This window comes from Urocitellus parryii, chromosome 2, assembly GCF_045843805.1.
Source record: "Urocitellus parryii isolate mUroPar1 chromosome 2, mUroPar1.hap1, whole genome shotgun sequence".
Classification (NCBI taxonomy): Eukaryota; Metazoa; Chordata; class Mammalia; order Rodentia; family Sciuridae; genus Urocitellus; species Urocitellus parryii.
The window spans coordinates 164157930-164172529 of record NC_135532.1 but is presented as its reverse complement, the minus strand read 5'-3'; the positions used below and the strand labels follow the sequence as shown (position 1 = coordinate 164172529).

General features: G+C 39.4%; 1 protein-coding gene across 2 annotated transcripts in view; it reads left to right on the top strand.

Annotated features, from left to right (window-relative positions):
* Lsamp (limbic system associated membrane protein) overlaps window positions 1–14600 on the top strand; it is a 593641-nt gene that overhangs the window by 575715 nt on the left and 3326 nt on the right. Inside the window, exon 8 of one of the 2 annotated variants that reach the window (XM_026395906.2) lies at window positions 11752–11784. The exons of the other annotated variant lie outside the window; for it this stretch is intronic. Coding sequence (XP_026251691.1) covers window positions 11752–11784 — 33 coding nt within the window. The remainder of the gene's footprint in view (window positions 1–11751; window positions 11785–14600) is intronic. 2 annotated transcript variants of the gene reach the window in all.

Genomic DNA, 14600 nt, shown 5'->3' with positions numbered 1-14600 from the left:
CTCAAAATACAAGCCTCAAGATTAAACTGTCCCTTGGCACCCTCTTTCTCTGTCAGCTATAATTCTGATTCTTGATTTTTCTTTTTTCTACATTTCCCTACACATTTACCTTGCATTCCATATACATGCTCTTTCTGACATCCTTCCAACAAAAATCAAGGAAAAAGTTTGGATTGTATTAGCATTCACTGCTAAACACTGGTTACCAGCCATGCAGGCACCACAAAGTCATTGTCTCATCTATCGGGAGGAAATATCGACTTCTAAAGAGGCAAGATACAAATTAACCTTAGTAACAACTTCCCTTACACAGTCACTCTGTCCCTCACTACGCTCTTTCATCATCACAAGTTATTTGTAGGTATTAAATTAAAGGAGCACCTCAATGGGGGAAAAGAATCAGCGTAAATGGAGCCACCTTACATCTCCCCTTGTACACTGCTGTGAGGAAACACACCTGCCAAGTCAGAACACAGCATGACATAATGAGATTGGAATTCCAATTTAAGGTGTCTGTATGCACCAGATGCACGAGGGGAGTAGGCAGACTACTCACCAGGACTCCACTGAGAATTGTCAGCTTACATCCACCACAAATCAGTGGGGGGAGAGACCTTACAAGTCATTTATCATGCTTCCTAATTGGACGCTGGGGACCCACACACCGCCATAGTTTACTACACTATTTTGTTTATCACTGTGCTAATGGTAAAAGAAAATGCTTCCCACATCTCCCGTAACACATACGCACATTTAGCACCTAGACATTACCACTAACGTATCCTCAGTATCATCTGTGCATCCTATTTTTCATCTGCCCCATACAAAGATTCTGACTAGATCTCCCACCTTGTAGGCCTTGCATTTCTAGGAGGACATTTTTAACTGCTCAAGAACACCTTGTTTGGGGCAAGAGTGACAACCTGTGGTTGCAGGGAGTAGAGGCAGAGAAGATGGCTGAGCTTCAACTCTTCGTACTCTTTAGATCACAGAGCTCCAAGCATCCCCAGCCATGTTCTATGTTGAAAAGTCACTTGGCCATTTTACCATACTTTCTCAACTAGATGTGTGGATTTTTGTATGAATTAGAAGCAGCAATTGTTTGGAGAACAAAAACCAAGCAGTACCTTGCACCTCTCTGTTGAATTGCAAGCTAGTGTACCTTGGGAATTTGTATACATATATGTAAAACCTGGAGTTCCAGACCACAGGTAAGTTCATTATTGACAGCTGTTAAGAGTAGCAATGTCGCAAAAGACAGAGTGGGTCATTCATTGGAGGTTGGTGTCCCTTGGGGATTCAACCCTCCCAACACTAACTTCATTAATAATGTGACTTCTTAGGTGTACTCTCCACTGGCTTTTGCCTGTGCTTTGTAGAGTTTCTTTTAGAGTTCACATTTTCTTTTCCTTATGATTTCTAACATTAGGAACACCAGAAAGAGCTTTCATTCTGAATAAAGTTAAAACTAATTTGGGGCACAGGTTACATTTATTTGGCAAAGCACAATATTGTGAGGACACCATTCATTCAGTCTAACAAATGTTATCCTAGAATTTGCTCTGATCGGGGTCTCAGGGACAACTGTACTCACAGGACTACTCTGTACTAACAGAGTTCACCGCTGAGATGGACAAACCACCACAACAAGCTTTGCTACATCCTTGTTAGGGTACCTGCAAGATATTTGAGGGAAACAGCAGGATTCAGTGAAAGCTTCGAAGAGAAAGTGAAGTTTACATGGCAGGAAAGGGAGAAGGGAAAGAGGAGCAGAATATTCTAGTATATACAAAAGTGTAGAATTCAGAAAGAGCCTAACTTATAGGGATTCGATATAAAGTCTAATTAATATCTGAAGTCTAGAAAAAATGACTTTGCCCTAAGTTTCTTACTCTGTTCTTTTACATTTTGCCTGTGAAAGAAAAAAAAATAAAAATAAAAGGAAGGAAGGAAGGAAGAGGGAGGGAGGTAAAGGAGGGCAGGCAGGCAGGAGTGAAGGGTCAGGCATACCACCTCTGTTACACCTCAGGAGGAGGAAGAGCATGTGTTGGCTTAATGTATAGACACTTGTCCATACCGAGTGCTGTGTGGTAGGTGGCACTATGCAGGGTTAGCTTGCTGGATTGTACTGAGAGTGTGTTATCTAGCAAATATCTAGAGAAAATTTACAGTCTTTCAATAGATAAGTTTCAGGTAGGTTTTATTTTTGTGGCAGGAATGGTCAGCTGCAAAGAGCCATCAGCACTCTCAGAGCCTTGCACCGGAACCAGGCTGCAGTGCTAGATTTGGAGTCAGTGACGCGGTAGCAGCTATAGATAAACCAGTCTTGTCATTGAGGCGTCCCAGAACTCTAAGGAACAAAGTGACTGTAAAGGGCCCCAGGCAGATGCCTTTACCAAGTGCCGCACGGTGGTAGTTGATGCCACAGAGGACATGCGAGGGTCACTGGGAGCATACCAACATTCTTTAATCCCTTATCTTCCTATTTCCAGGAGCTTTAAAACCCTAGGAAATCTCACAAATTCACTTATTATCTCTGCATTCAAATTCCGCAGGCCAGTTACCTAGTTTCATGGTATTTGAATGTTTTTGATTTTTTGAAACATACAAAATGAAAACACACATTACATGGATTAAAGACGGTCCTGAGTCCCTTAGGATTTTGAATCCACGATGTATTTTAAAATGGATCTGAGAAATTCACAATTTAGAGCTCAGGAACAGGAAGTGAGGAGTGAAACCGAAAAAGACAAAAATCTCTAGAGACTTACCTAAACCTGTGCTTTTAATCCTTTTTAGCAAGTCAAATAGATAGAAAAGGCTTTAAAAATACACTTTATCTATATTTTAGAATATAGGTAAAGTGTATATTTTAAAACAGAAAATATAATCTGCTTTCTGTTTTAAGAGCTAAAAAACAACAACAAAGTCTGGGTCTGGAAGGTAGTTCTTTATTAAGTGAGTTAGCTGATGTCTTATTTAATTGCAGCAAGGGCAGAGGACCAGGAATGTACCTGCTGGTGCAATGGGTACATTCTAGGCAAGGGGCTCAACATTTACTTCTTCTTTAAGACAGAAAATGCACACCTGGTCCTGGATGCTATACTGATAACTGCTTCAGATGAATTTAACTTCTAGAGTTGTTTTTATTTTCCCCTAATCTTATACATATTTTCAGATAGTGTAGCCAGAGGAATTCCTTTGTTAAACTTTAACCCTTTGGGCATTCTTAAACACTTTTAATGCATTAGTTATTAAAAATTAAACCTCTCAGGCTGAATAGGAAACACTCAGCTGGCTTGGTGTAAGAGAGTTGATGAAGTCCTGGGTCCACCTGAGGGTGCTTAGTGAGGCTGCATCTTCTCTAACAGTCCGTAACACCACCGTGCAGAGCCCACGGCCGGTAAAGTCAAGCCATGTAATTCTGGTACTCTATAGGACAATTTTTATTTATTTATTTTTTTTTATTGTTGGTCGTTCAAAACATTACATAGTTCCTCATACATCATATTTCACAGTTTGATTCAAATGAGTTATGAACTCCCAATTTTATCCCGTATACAGATTGCTGTATCACATCAGTTACCCTTCCATTGATTGACATATTGCCTTTCTAGTGTCTGATGTATTCTGCTGTCTGTATTATTCTCTACTATCCCCCCTCCCCTCCCCTCCCCTCCCCTTTTCTCTCTCTACCCCTTCTACTGTAAATCACTTCTTCCATTTGAATTATCTTGTCTTACCCCTCCTTTCCTCTTATATGTCATTTTGTAGAGAATTAACAAGTATGCCAAGCTTATGGTCGGAAGGACCTCATAAACCTATATAACACATTTTTATTGCATTGATATTTCATGCTCTTAAGACCCTGTTCCTCATAGAAATTAGACCTCACCCCATCTTTTAGCTTCTTTTAATTTTACTGTATGATACTGGCCAGCTAAAACATGAGGAAGAAACTTCCGTTTCCTTGGAATGTTGTCCAATCAGAAAGAGGTTATTTTATTTTCCTGAGATGCAGAGGGTCTTAAATTTTATTTTGTTTTGTTTTCTATTCTGATAATCAATGTAATACATTCTCATTACGGGAGATCTGAAAATGTATGAAACTATAAAGAAGAAAATAAAGATCATATGCAATCCCTTTCCGCAGAGATAACATCATTAGCATGAATGTTTTGTCTGAAGGTCTGAACGTGGGTGTACTGTAGAGTGTTCCCTGCTTTTCGCCCTCTCTAAGGCTGGGCCTGTTTCTGTGACTCGCTCAAGGATGTAGCAGAGGCAGGCCCAGGAGCAGCCCTCCTGGGCCCAGCGCTCTCTCCAAAGTGACAGGCCCCTTCCAGCTCTTTCAGATCCTAACTTATGCCTGACTCACTTCACAAAAGCCTTTCTGTTTCACCTCTAGGATTCCCAAGAAGGATCCCCCTTTCAGGTGTAGGAGTGCTGATATTCTTTCTTAAAATTTAAATAATAATAGTTTCCCTTTTGTAGATTTTTTTTTCTTTTTAATACAATGGGTTTTAAAATCTAAAATCATTTTTTTTTTCCTCATTCTACCCATTATAGAACCTTGGTTTATACAGCTTGGGTCATCCAATAGGTGAGAGGAAGTGAGGCTCAAATATTTTATTCACATTTTATAACAAGAAATTATACTATCATTAATTTTTTGCTCAAGGTCATTCATTTATTCATTCAACAATGAGCACATGTGTCCATGGTTTCAAGGTTCTGATACTTCTACTTATATCTGTGTCATCATTTGCTCTAAAACAGCATCAACCAGCTGAAGTCTATTTCTGGTCAGTCAACTATATGAGGAAAATCCCTTTGAAGATTTGAAAGTCAAGTGTGGGATTCCTTTTTGGCCTAAGTTTAGTTAAGGGAAGCCAATTTCTCTCCTCAAATATGGAGAGAGTGCTAGGAGTTCTTGTTTTTCTCAGCCAGTGTGCTACAATCTCTTAATCACAAGGACAACTGTCCACCTATGTAATAAGCAAACCCGTATAACTTTATGTCGAGATGTAGATTCGTTTCTCTGTTTTGACGTTTACACCCACCATGATGACTGTGGTTCTCAGAGAACATTATTCTAGAAATGTTAGGCATTAGGATTTATTCAAAATGTATCATGCATAGGAGAAAATCAAAAGCTTTAATGCTACAAATAGGAATCACAGGCCATATCTTTTTCTATGGAAAAATAAAAAAGTAATCATACTTGTAAGTAGAAGCTGCTAATCCATAAAGCCTCTGAGTCGAGTCGAGAAACCCTTGGGAAAAAAATTAATAACTTTCAAAGTATGATTTTGAAAATTGAATTAATAAAATTGTCCCCCTTTTAAGCCACTCTAATAATACATAATAATAAAGGTCTTATTTTTCAAAACCTTTCCCCCCACAAAATCAAGTCAGAGGACTAAAAATCATAAATTTCCATGGGAGAACTTCATACTGATTATGTTTCAGGTCCTCAGTAACAGTGAGGCAGGAAACAGCAGCAGATCAAATCACCTCCTTTGTTTCTTTTATTAAATGTCTTAATGAGTTTAACTCAGTCTCCTCTCTCTCTCTCTCTCTCTCTCTCTCTCTCTCTCTCTCTCTCTCTCTCTCACACACACACACACACACACACACACACATACACAATTTTCAGGTAACTAGAGGATGGGATCTTTATTGGATTCAGCGTACCCCCATTCACACACCTGTTCCACAAGCACACACTCTGACTTTCTCTGGCTCAGAGGAAAAAAAAAAGCACCATTAAATATTTTAAGTCCTCTAACTAATATGTCATTCAAACCTGTCAGAGGACTGACCTTATAGACAGAGTGTGTCTATTACACAAAGAGAGAACATTTCCTTATTTAAATGGCTATGGCCAGTAAGAGAGAGAGAGAGAGAGAGAGAGAGAGAGAGAGAGAGAGAGAGAGAGACATTTATGTTCAAGTACACATCCTGGAATTAGAACAACTGTGCAAACAAGGTAAGACCCAAAACTCTAATATCCTACCCATGGATGAGAATGAGTGCTTGTAAGTAGGATCAGAATCATTATCTAGAGTCAAAACACTGAAAACCAATCCTTGCCTCCTCTCCCAGAAAGGAGAAGAAAAAAAAATTCCAAAATTTCCCATGTCCAAAGAGATGAAAGTTTCACAAGACAATGAGAAAATTCCCAAAGTATAAACTCTGGAGCTTCCAATGAAGCATCTCTCACCTTTGCAACACTGGCATAAATTTTGAACGAGAAACAGAGAGAGAGAGAGAGAGAGAGAGAGAGAGAGAGAGAGAAGGAGAAAGAAATAGAATGAAAGTGTAAGACAGGAAGTAAGGGAAACATGATGATAGGAACTTCTGGCTCCATGTGATTCTTCAAATGACTGAATTTCCAACAGTAGTCTTGCTTTTGGGTTAAGGCACTAAGATTCCGCCCCCCCCCCAAAAAAAAAAGAAGAAGAAGAAGAAAGAAGAAAGAGAAGAAGGAGGAGGAGGAGGAGGAGGAGGAGGACTATCTACCCTTCCTAGAACCTTACCTAGGGCAGCTCCTGAAGTAGTAACAGATTCCATTGTTCGTTCATATACTCATATATTTGTTCAGCAAATCTATCAGATACACCCTCAACTAGAGAAATAAGCTGAGGACACAGTAACAGGAGAGACATATTGTCTGTGCTAGTGAGGGGGTTGAATCAACTGGTTTTTATTTTGTTTTTGTTTTTTTCAGTTCTGGGAATTGAACCCAGAACTTCACCCATGCTTGGCAAGCACTCTACCACCAAGCTATACCCCCTCAACTGTTTTTGGTGATGCAGGTTTGTTTGATATGACTGTTAAAAGTCAAATATTAATGTAAACAAATCCAGCAAGGTATTTTCTCTTTCTAGTATTAATTTCTCCTCTTCATACCACCTCATCAGGAGCTAAGATCTAAGCTGATAAGAATCCCTAATGTTTTTGTCCATTGATGCTGCAGCAGAATTTTCTGTTTATATTGTACTTCAAAACTGCAGTACCATGCTGGCTTGTTAAGTGTATTTACTAAAGCTAGATCAATATGTAGGGAAAGGTTTTCATGAAAGGCATAAAAATCATAGGTTCCAGGTATGTTCTAATGAATGTGTCCAGGGAATTCCTTCCAAATCACATCCCTGGCAATGCAGTTTTCTTCAAGTACATAAAATTGCCTTTTCATTTGAAGAATTTTCAGTTGTTAAGGACCAAAATATTTGTTGTTGTTGTTGTTGTTGTTGTTTGTTTACAATAACAGGAAATACCTCTCCTTGAAGAACATTTTAGGTCTGACACTTAAAAAAAAAAAAAAAAAAAAAATCTCTCCTTACTGCCACCTTGTGGACAGAGATGATATCTTCAGAGAGCACATAGGAACATGTCTTAGTATTGCCACAAGATGGCAGCACATAACCAAGCTTTCAAAAAAAGAGACTCGAGGTGCACAAGATTTGAGGTCTCAGACTGTTCTGCTCCTGCAAAAGATGAAGAGTGAGGAATAATAGTATGAAATAACCATCCTATTTTCTTTTCCTAAATACAAATAGAATTTCAAATTTTTATGTCTTCAGTATTTCAAAATTTATTTCAGGAAAAAAAAGAAGTGTCAAAAATTTAACTTATAACTTATTTGTATTTCTAAAATATTTTAAGGAGAAATTGAATTCTCCCTGAATTTTTTTCTGATAATAATTTCTTTATAGAGTGAAGTACTTGAGAATGTTTTTAAATCTTTATTTTATGTAGGTCTTTGTAATCAATTGTAAAATATCTGCCTCTAACATATCATCTAGAGGTTACAACCCATTCCAGTGACTGGGTCATCGGGGCACATTGCCACTTCTATTATGAACAAAGTTCTGCCTGAGCTATCTGCTTTTTGTCACTTTTGTGTGTGTGTGTCCCTAGTGTTTTGTGTATCCTAGTGCCACAACAGATTTATTTTTATGTGCACGCTCTTGATGTTTTAGAATTGCACTATCATGGCTTAATTTATTGGGATATCTTTTTCTCTTGCCACAGAAATTGCACTAATAATCCTCTGTAGAAGATATTTTACCATAAAACTGGCAATAATATCTCTATGTAAGCACTTACGAGGTGTCTGGCACCATTCCAAGAAGAGCATATAGATTAATTTATCTAATCCATGGCACAGATTTCTAAGGGTCAGATTTACTAAACTCATTTTACAGAAGATGAAACTGAGGAAACAAGAGGGTAAGAGATGCTTTCTAGCTTAAGCAGAATCATTGGCCTCCCTGCCTGACTCAGTTCCTGCATAATCCCTTGACATTTGTTATGTTTAGATATGAGGTGTCTCCCAAAAGCTCATGTGTGAGACAGAGCAAGAATTTTCAGATGCAAAATTATTAGATCATGGGAATTCTGACTTATCAGTGGATCAATTCACTGATATGGATGAACTGGTTGGTTAAGAGTAGGCAGGTAGGGTATGGCTGGAGGAAGTAAGTCCCTAGGGGTGTGACTTTGGGGTTTTTAGTTTGTCCCTGGTGAGCAGAGTTCTCTCTGCTTTCTAATTACCATGGCCTGAGCTGCTTTCCTCTGTCAGACTCTTCCACCATAAAGTTCTGCCTCACCTGGGCCTAAGAGCTATGGATTTGACCCACCATGGACTGAACCTCTGAAATTGTGAGCCTAAATAAACTTTCCCTCCTCTGAATTGTTCTGGCTAGCTCTTAAATGCTGACTAAAGCAATATTGTTTCCACTGAAGCCTGCGGGGGTAATCGAGAGCTTGGGGAACTTGTTGTTCTTTATCTGGAAAAGGTTCCATTGATGATTTAGGCCCCTTTGGGTAAAGATTATCAACCTGTTGCCTGAATGGTCCCTATAAATTCTCAAGAATACTAAGACAAGAGTTTTGGTCCAAGAAAGAAGAGCTGCACTTTGCACAAGAGCAGACCCTTTTTGTCCAGTATTGCATCATTCAAATGTCCCAGCAATACTACTAGAGTTATAGAGGGCTTGCTTTTTTTTTTTTTTTTTTTTTTTTGGTACCGGGGAATGAACTCAGGGACATGCAATCACTGAGCTATATTTTGTATTTTATTTAGAGACAGAGTCTCACTGAGTTGCTTAGCGCCTGGCTTTTTGCTGAGGCTGGCTTTGAATTCAGGATCCTCCTGCCTCAGCCTCCGGAGATGCTGGGATTACAGGCTTGTAACACCACTCCCAGCTGAGGCCTCGCTTTTATAGAAAAAAAAAAATACCAGAGGGTATGAGAGAAAAGTGTACTAGGTTCTAGTTAGAGAACTGGGAATAGTGAATTTCAGTCCCAGTTCTGCCTTTTGCTATCTGTGTGATCTGGGCCTCAATTTCCTCATACTAACATGAGCACATTCTCAGCTGTGCCTTTCCAACAATTTTGAAGGAAATATGTTAATTTCAAAGTAAAGGTGTCAAAAAGGTATGAAGAAAGAAAAATTAGTGGGAGTATGTTTGAAATACAGTTGAAACGTTTGTGGTTGGATGATGAGACCTACAGAGAAGGCTGTCAATATCAGACATCAGTATTCTATATATTGAGAGATCCTGGCTTCCCATTCCAAGGTACTTATGGCAACCATTGCTGGCTTCTGCCAGGGAAGGACAATTCTTACTCAGTCCTGTATGAACTTGCCTTGTGTTGCCTCTGTCAACTGGAATATCTTCATGTAGCATAGTTCAAGGACAGAAAAGCAGGTGCTAACATATTTGAACATCTTCAAAGCTCCACCAGTAATCACAATACAGAAAAACATCCTCTTTCACATCTGGCCAGTTTAGGGAAACTGTCCTTACCTGCAGACACCACCAGCTCTTAGGAACTGTGAGTCTGGCTGGCACCAGCTTTGCTAATGGCACACTGTAGCCAAACACTTTCAGACTTGAGACACTAGGACAATCTTGCTGTTCTTTATAGTTATCATAAGAATGCCAGAAAGTATTATACTTCTGTGACCTACTTTGGATGGACAGATGAAAAATGTATGAGGAAGGGGATTCATAGGTTGCACTGAACCTTGGAGTCTTTACAGACCTGGTCTCTCAGTGCTAAACCAGTATAAGTAATTTAGCTCCTCAGATTCCCATTTTTTTTAGGTTAGGAGGATGTTTGGCATACATTTGTTCTTCTCATGCTTCAGAGATTCTAGATCTTCTGTTTTTGGACCACTGTGCATTCAGAGTGTCCATCATGCACTGGCTTGATTACAACAGCCCACAATAGCAGACACAGCCCCTGCCTCTGGGGACTCAATGTCCAGTGGGGAAGACAGACATTAATCAAAGCATTAGACAAGCACATTTGAAGTTGAGTGAAGTGTGTACTATGACAGGAAGCAGAACTTATAATAAAGCTTTATCAGGGAGGTCAGGGAAGACTTCCCTGTGGAAGTGAGAACCCAGTTCTGAAGGAGGCATGAGATTACTAGTGGAGATATCACTGGGCCATAAGCCCGATGGCAGAGAAAATATTGTGCCAGAGAGAACACAGGAGAGAGTTGGCAAAATGATAGATTTAGATGAGACTGGAAGACAGGGGTGCTAAGGAGAGCCATAGGAGCCATGATAAGGATTTTGATCTTTACCCTTGAAGCCATAAGAAAGCTTGAACAAATTTCAAGCAGCACTGTAGGGTGACCAGATGTCCAATTCAAACATCTTTCTCTGGCTGAAGAGCCCATCACTTTCCATCTTTAGTGAAATCATGTTACTCGGTTGTACAGGGCTGTCTCCTGAGGTTCACAGAAAACAATATCTGGGCCCTACAGCCAGTTTTGGCTGCTATAGCTAAAGAATCATTAAGTCGATCCTCAGATTCAAAGGGATAAGGAAATGTTACATATTTACTTCTAACGATGCAAGATTATTTTGGGTTATTTGATAAAGATACTTAAAAGGGAATCCAAATATTTTATCCATATGATCTGATTTAACCTTGACATTTATTGACACATGCAACAAATATTTATTGAAACCTACTGCACTCCAGGGTCTAGTCTAAGCATTATGGATTCAGTGGCTAACAAGACATACACTGTGCTGCCCTCGGGGAGCATGTATCCTAACAGAGGAGACATACCATAAACCCACAGAGAAGGAAATGTGGAATGTGATGCCAGGTAGAGATCACTGCCCTTAGATGAGTCAAGCACCTTGAAGAAATAAAGAAATAACAGAGGGTACAAGTTTTGAAAAAGTGATGGGGAAATCCTTCCCTAGTTGGTGAAATTTCAGCAGAAATCTAAATGAAGTGACTGTGAGACCTGACGAAAAAGCATTTCAGGCAGAAGAAACAATGAGTGCAAAGGGTTCAATGTTGGAATAGACTTTCCTGTTAAAAGAGCAAGAGGCCAATCGACTTGAGTGGCATGAACCGAGAGCAAAATGGTAGGATGAGGCTGGGGACCAGACAGTCTATGGCTGCACTAAATTGCAGTCAAGGGTACTTTTACATTCCATACTCCAGGGTCCTCACATTTGTCTACCTGCCCAACATGTAGCATCAAGAATACATATTGGCAGATCATGTCCAACTGCACGACATTTGTTTTAACATAGCAGTCTCTATTTGCCTTTTATTCAATTTCTACCAATCTCTATTTCCACTAAAATGTTCTTTCTGTCTTCTCTCATTCTCCTTTCAGTGGAGAGTACCAGACTACCATTATGTTCATTTCAATTGATAAAATTTTTTATTTGTTTTTGTTTCGCTAAAATGTTTCTTTTTTAGAAATTGGCACCACCGTGCACTTCAAGCAAAAAGGTATGGTTTTATTTCGAATTACCTTCTAAATGTTAAAATTAAGATTTCACAGGAATATATTGTGGTCTTATATACTTGAGTTTATTTCACTTCAGTAATTTGCAATAATAATTACCATAGCACATTTAGCACTGTTTTTTTTTCCAAGTAGTAAGTTTTCTTCTTTACAAAAATTCCCTGGTCTAATCCATAACCCCTGTATTGCTTTTGATACTCGTTCACTTTTAAATACCTGAGATCCAGCTAGTTATTCTATACCCTGCCCTCCCCTTGTCCCTTACTGTCTATGGTTAGCTCTTGCAGAGCTGACTTTTTTTTTTTAATAATAGCTGCTTAATGACAAGTGCTCTTAGGAGAGACCCAAAGTCTATTTTACAGTCACCTGTCTGTTAGATATTCAAGTAAATATGTTGTTAAATATAACATCTAGATATCAAGTAGATATCCAGATATCTCTTAAAATGAAACACGTGAGCAGTGAATATTTCCTCCTCTCTCATCATTTTCCCAGGTCTTTATAAAGCCTCATGATGCTGCAGTACATCTGGGCTAGTGGGTCCTCCCGGGAACGCCATGTGATGCCCTCCTACTGTCCCATGTCCACCAGCCATGTGACATATCATGCACATACTCATCTCTACAAGGACAGGGCAAGCAGATCAAAGCTGCATAAATGGATCCAAGATGCAAACAGTTACCATGTCTGCAGTGTCCCCTGCACAATGGATAATCCCCAAAAGTTTGTATCCCTAGACCAGAGCAACAGAGGCATGTATGTGACCAGGCACCGCACTCCTCAAGTCCTGTGGTCACGCACTTGATTGGTAATTGTCTCCTAGGAAGGTGTCTCCTCTCTGAATCTCAAAAAGGAATGAGACAACCAAGATCACTTACGATAGAGAAATCATTCTTGTGGGCCTCAAGCCTTCTCAGCCTCTAGAAGCCACAGAGATTATAAGGGCTATGGTGCTTACTCCCACAAAAGGTCCAGCACCTTGTTTATGGCCAGTTCTAGCCTGTCCTCAAGAAGGCAGCAGGAAAGAGGCAGCCAGGAATATATACTTGGGAAGAGCATTATCTGAGGCAAAAAGGCACAAACTATTGTCTTCCTCTGCTCTTCTCTCCCCAGTGCTATGATTCCCAAATTACCACTCACATTTGAATCTTACTTGCGTAGTGCTGTTATGTGATACCTTAGGGCTTTGATGTGGATGATGACATAGGCATAGTATTTTTCTCTTAATTTCAAAGATCATCAAGATAAACTGCCAGCCAGGGGTGGTGGCACATGCCTGTAATCCCAGCGGCTTGGGAGGCTGAGGCAGGAAGATTGGGTGTTCAAGGTCAGCCTCAGGAAAAGCGAGGGGCTAAGCAACGCAGTGAGACCCTGTCTAAAATACAAAATAGGGCTGGGGATGTGGCTTAGTGGTTGAATGCCTCTGAGTTCAATCCCTGGTATGAGATATATATATATATATTGCCAATGTCACCAGAAGTAGGACCTGAAAGTTTTTAAACTAAGTGTGCCATATATATGATGCCATTTTGATAGGAAAGATGTTATGATTCCATATTTACTATGAGACTAGTTCAGTCCACCAAAATCTTACTTTATAGAGGGTGGAGAAAGTGCATGAATGGCCCAGATTTAATCCTAAAACCCAGGGCTCAAAGGGAAAATCAGTATTTTCCTTCCTCTAATTTGCTCCACCCTGGTGATTATAGACTTTAATCCATAATTCAATCACCCAGGTGAAGTGGTACTGGCAGAAAATGGTCAGCAGGTGGCGCCAAAGTCCGTCTTCTCATTCCTCCCTATCAACATGGCTTCCCAGGACCCCAGCACCTAGATAATATCGAAGATCCATACTTGGGAGATTCTGTAGATTATTGCTCTCCTTCGTTTAACAATTGTTTTATAAGTTATTTAGACTTTTATTTTCAGTCACTTCATCAGCCCTTAACAGTTCTAAAAAGGATTCAAACTTAAACTCCTCAAACATTTTTTCTTCTAATATGGCTTCTTAAAAAAAAAAAAATAATATATATATATATATATATATATATATATATACACACACACAAACACACACACACACACACACACGAGTGTGTGTGTGTGTGTGTGTGTGTGTAGGAATAAAATATGCCTAATTCTGACTCCTTCATGGCTGAAAAGAATTCCCAAGGATCATTGATGGCATGATGAAGACCACTTTGAATAAATCTAGTCCTAAATCCAGGAAATGGGCCCTAAGGACTCAGAAGAAGCAACAGAAAACTGGTCCAATTTGAATTACAAAGTACCTGCAAGCACACACACTACAAAACAGGTGGTGAAAAACCCACCCACCTGTCCTTTCTTTGAGATTTTGCTGAAAGACAAATGAATTGACTCAGTATCCTACATCAGATTTGTAGTGTAGAGACTTGTCAAAAAAAAAATTCTCATAAACCCCAATTTCCGGATGTTTTATCAATCTTGCCCTGCATTACAAGTTTTGCCCTTTTTTAAGCATTGATGTGGCAAAGCACAATCCAGTATTTATCTTGGCACCGTCTCACTTACCCTACCAGGTTGAGAATCTTGACCTAGTGTGTTGACTCACGGTTTACAGTGTTGCAGCTGAATTGTGGCCCTGATGGTCAAACATTAAAGCCTTGACCCCATTCACAAAACAATACCTTTCATTCAGGTTGGTATTTCATTCATTTTTGTAACCTGAACATCTGTGTCAATAATAATAATAATGCTACCATGTACTGAATATTTATCAGAAACCACACATTTCGTGTACATGCAAACATATAACACA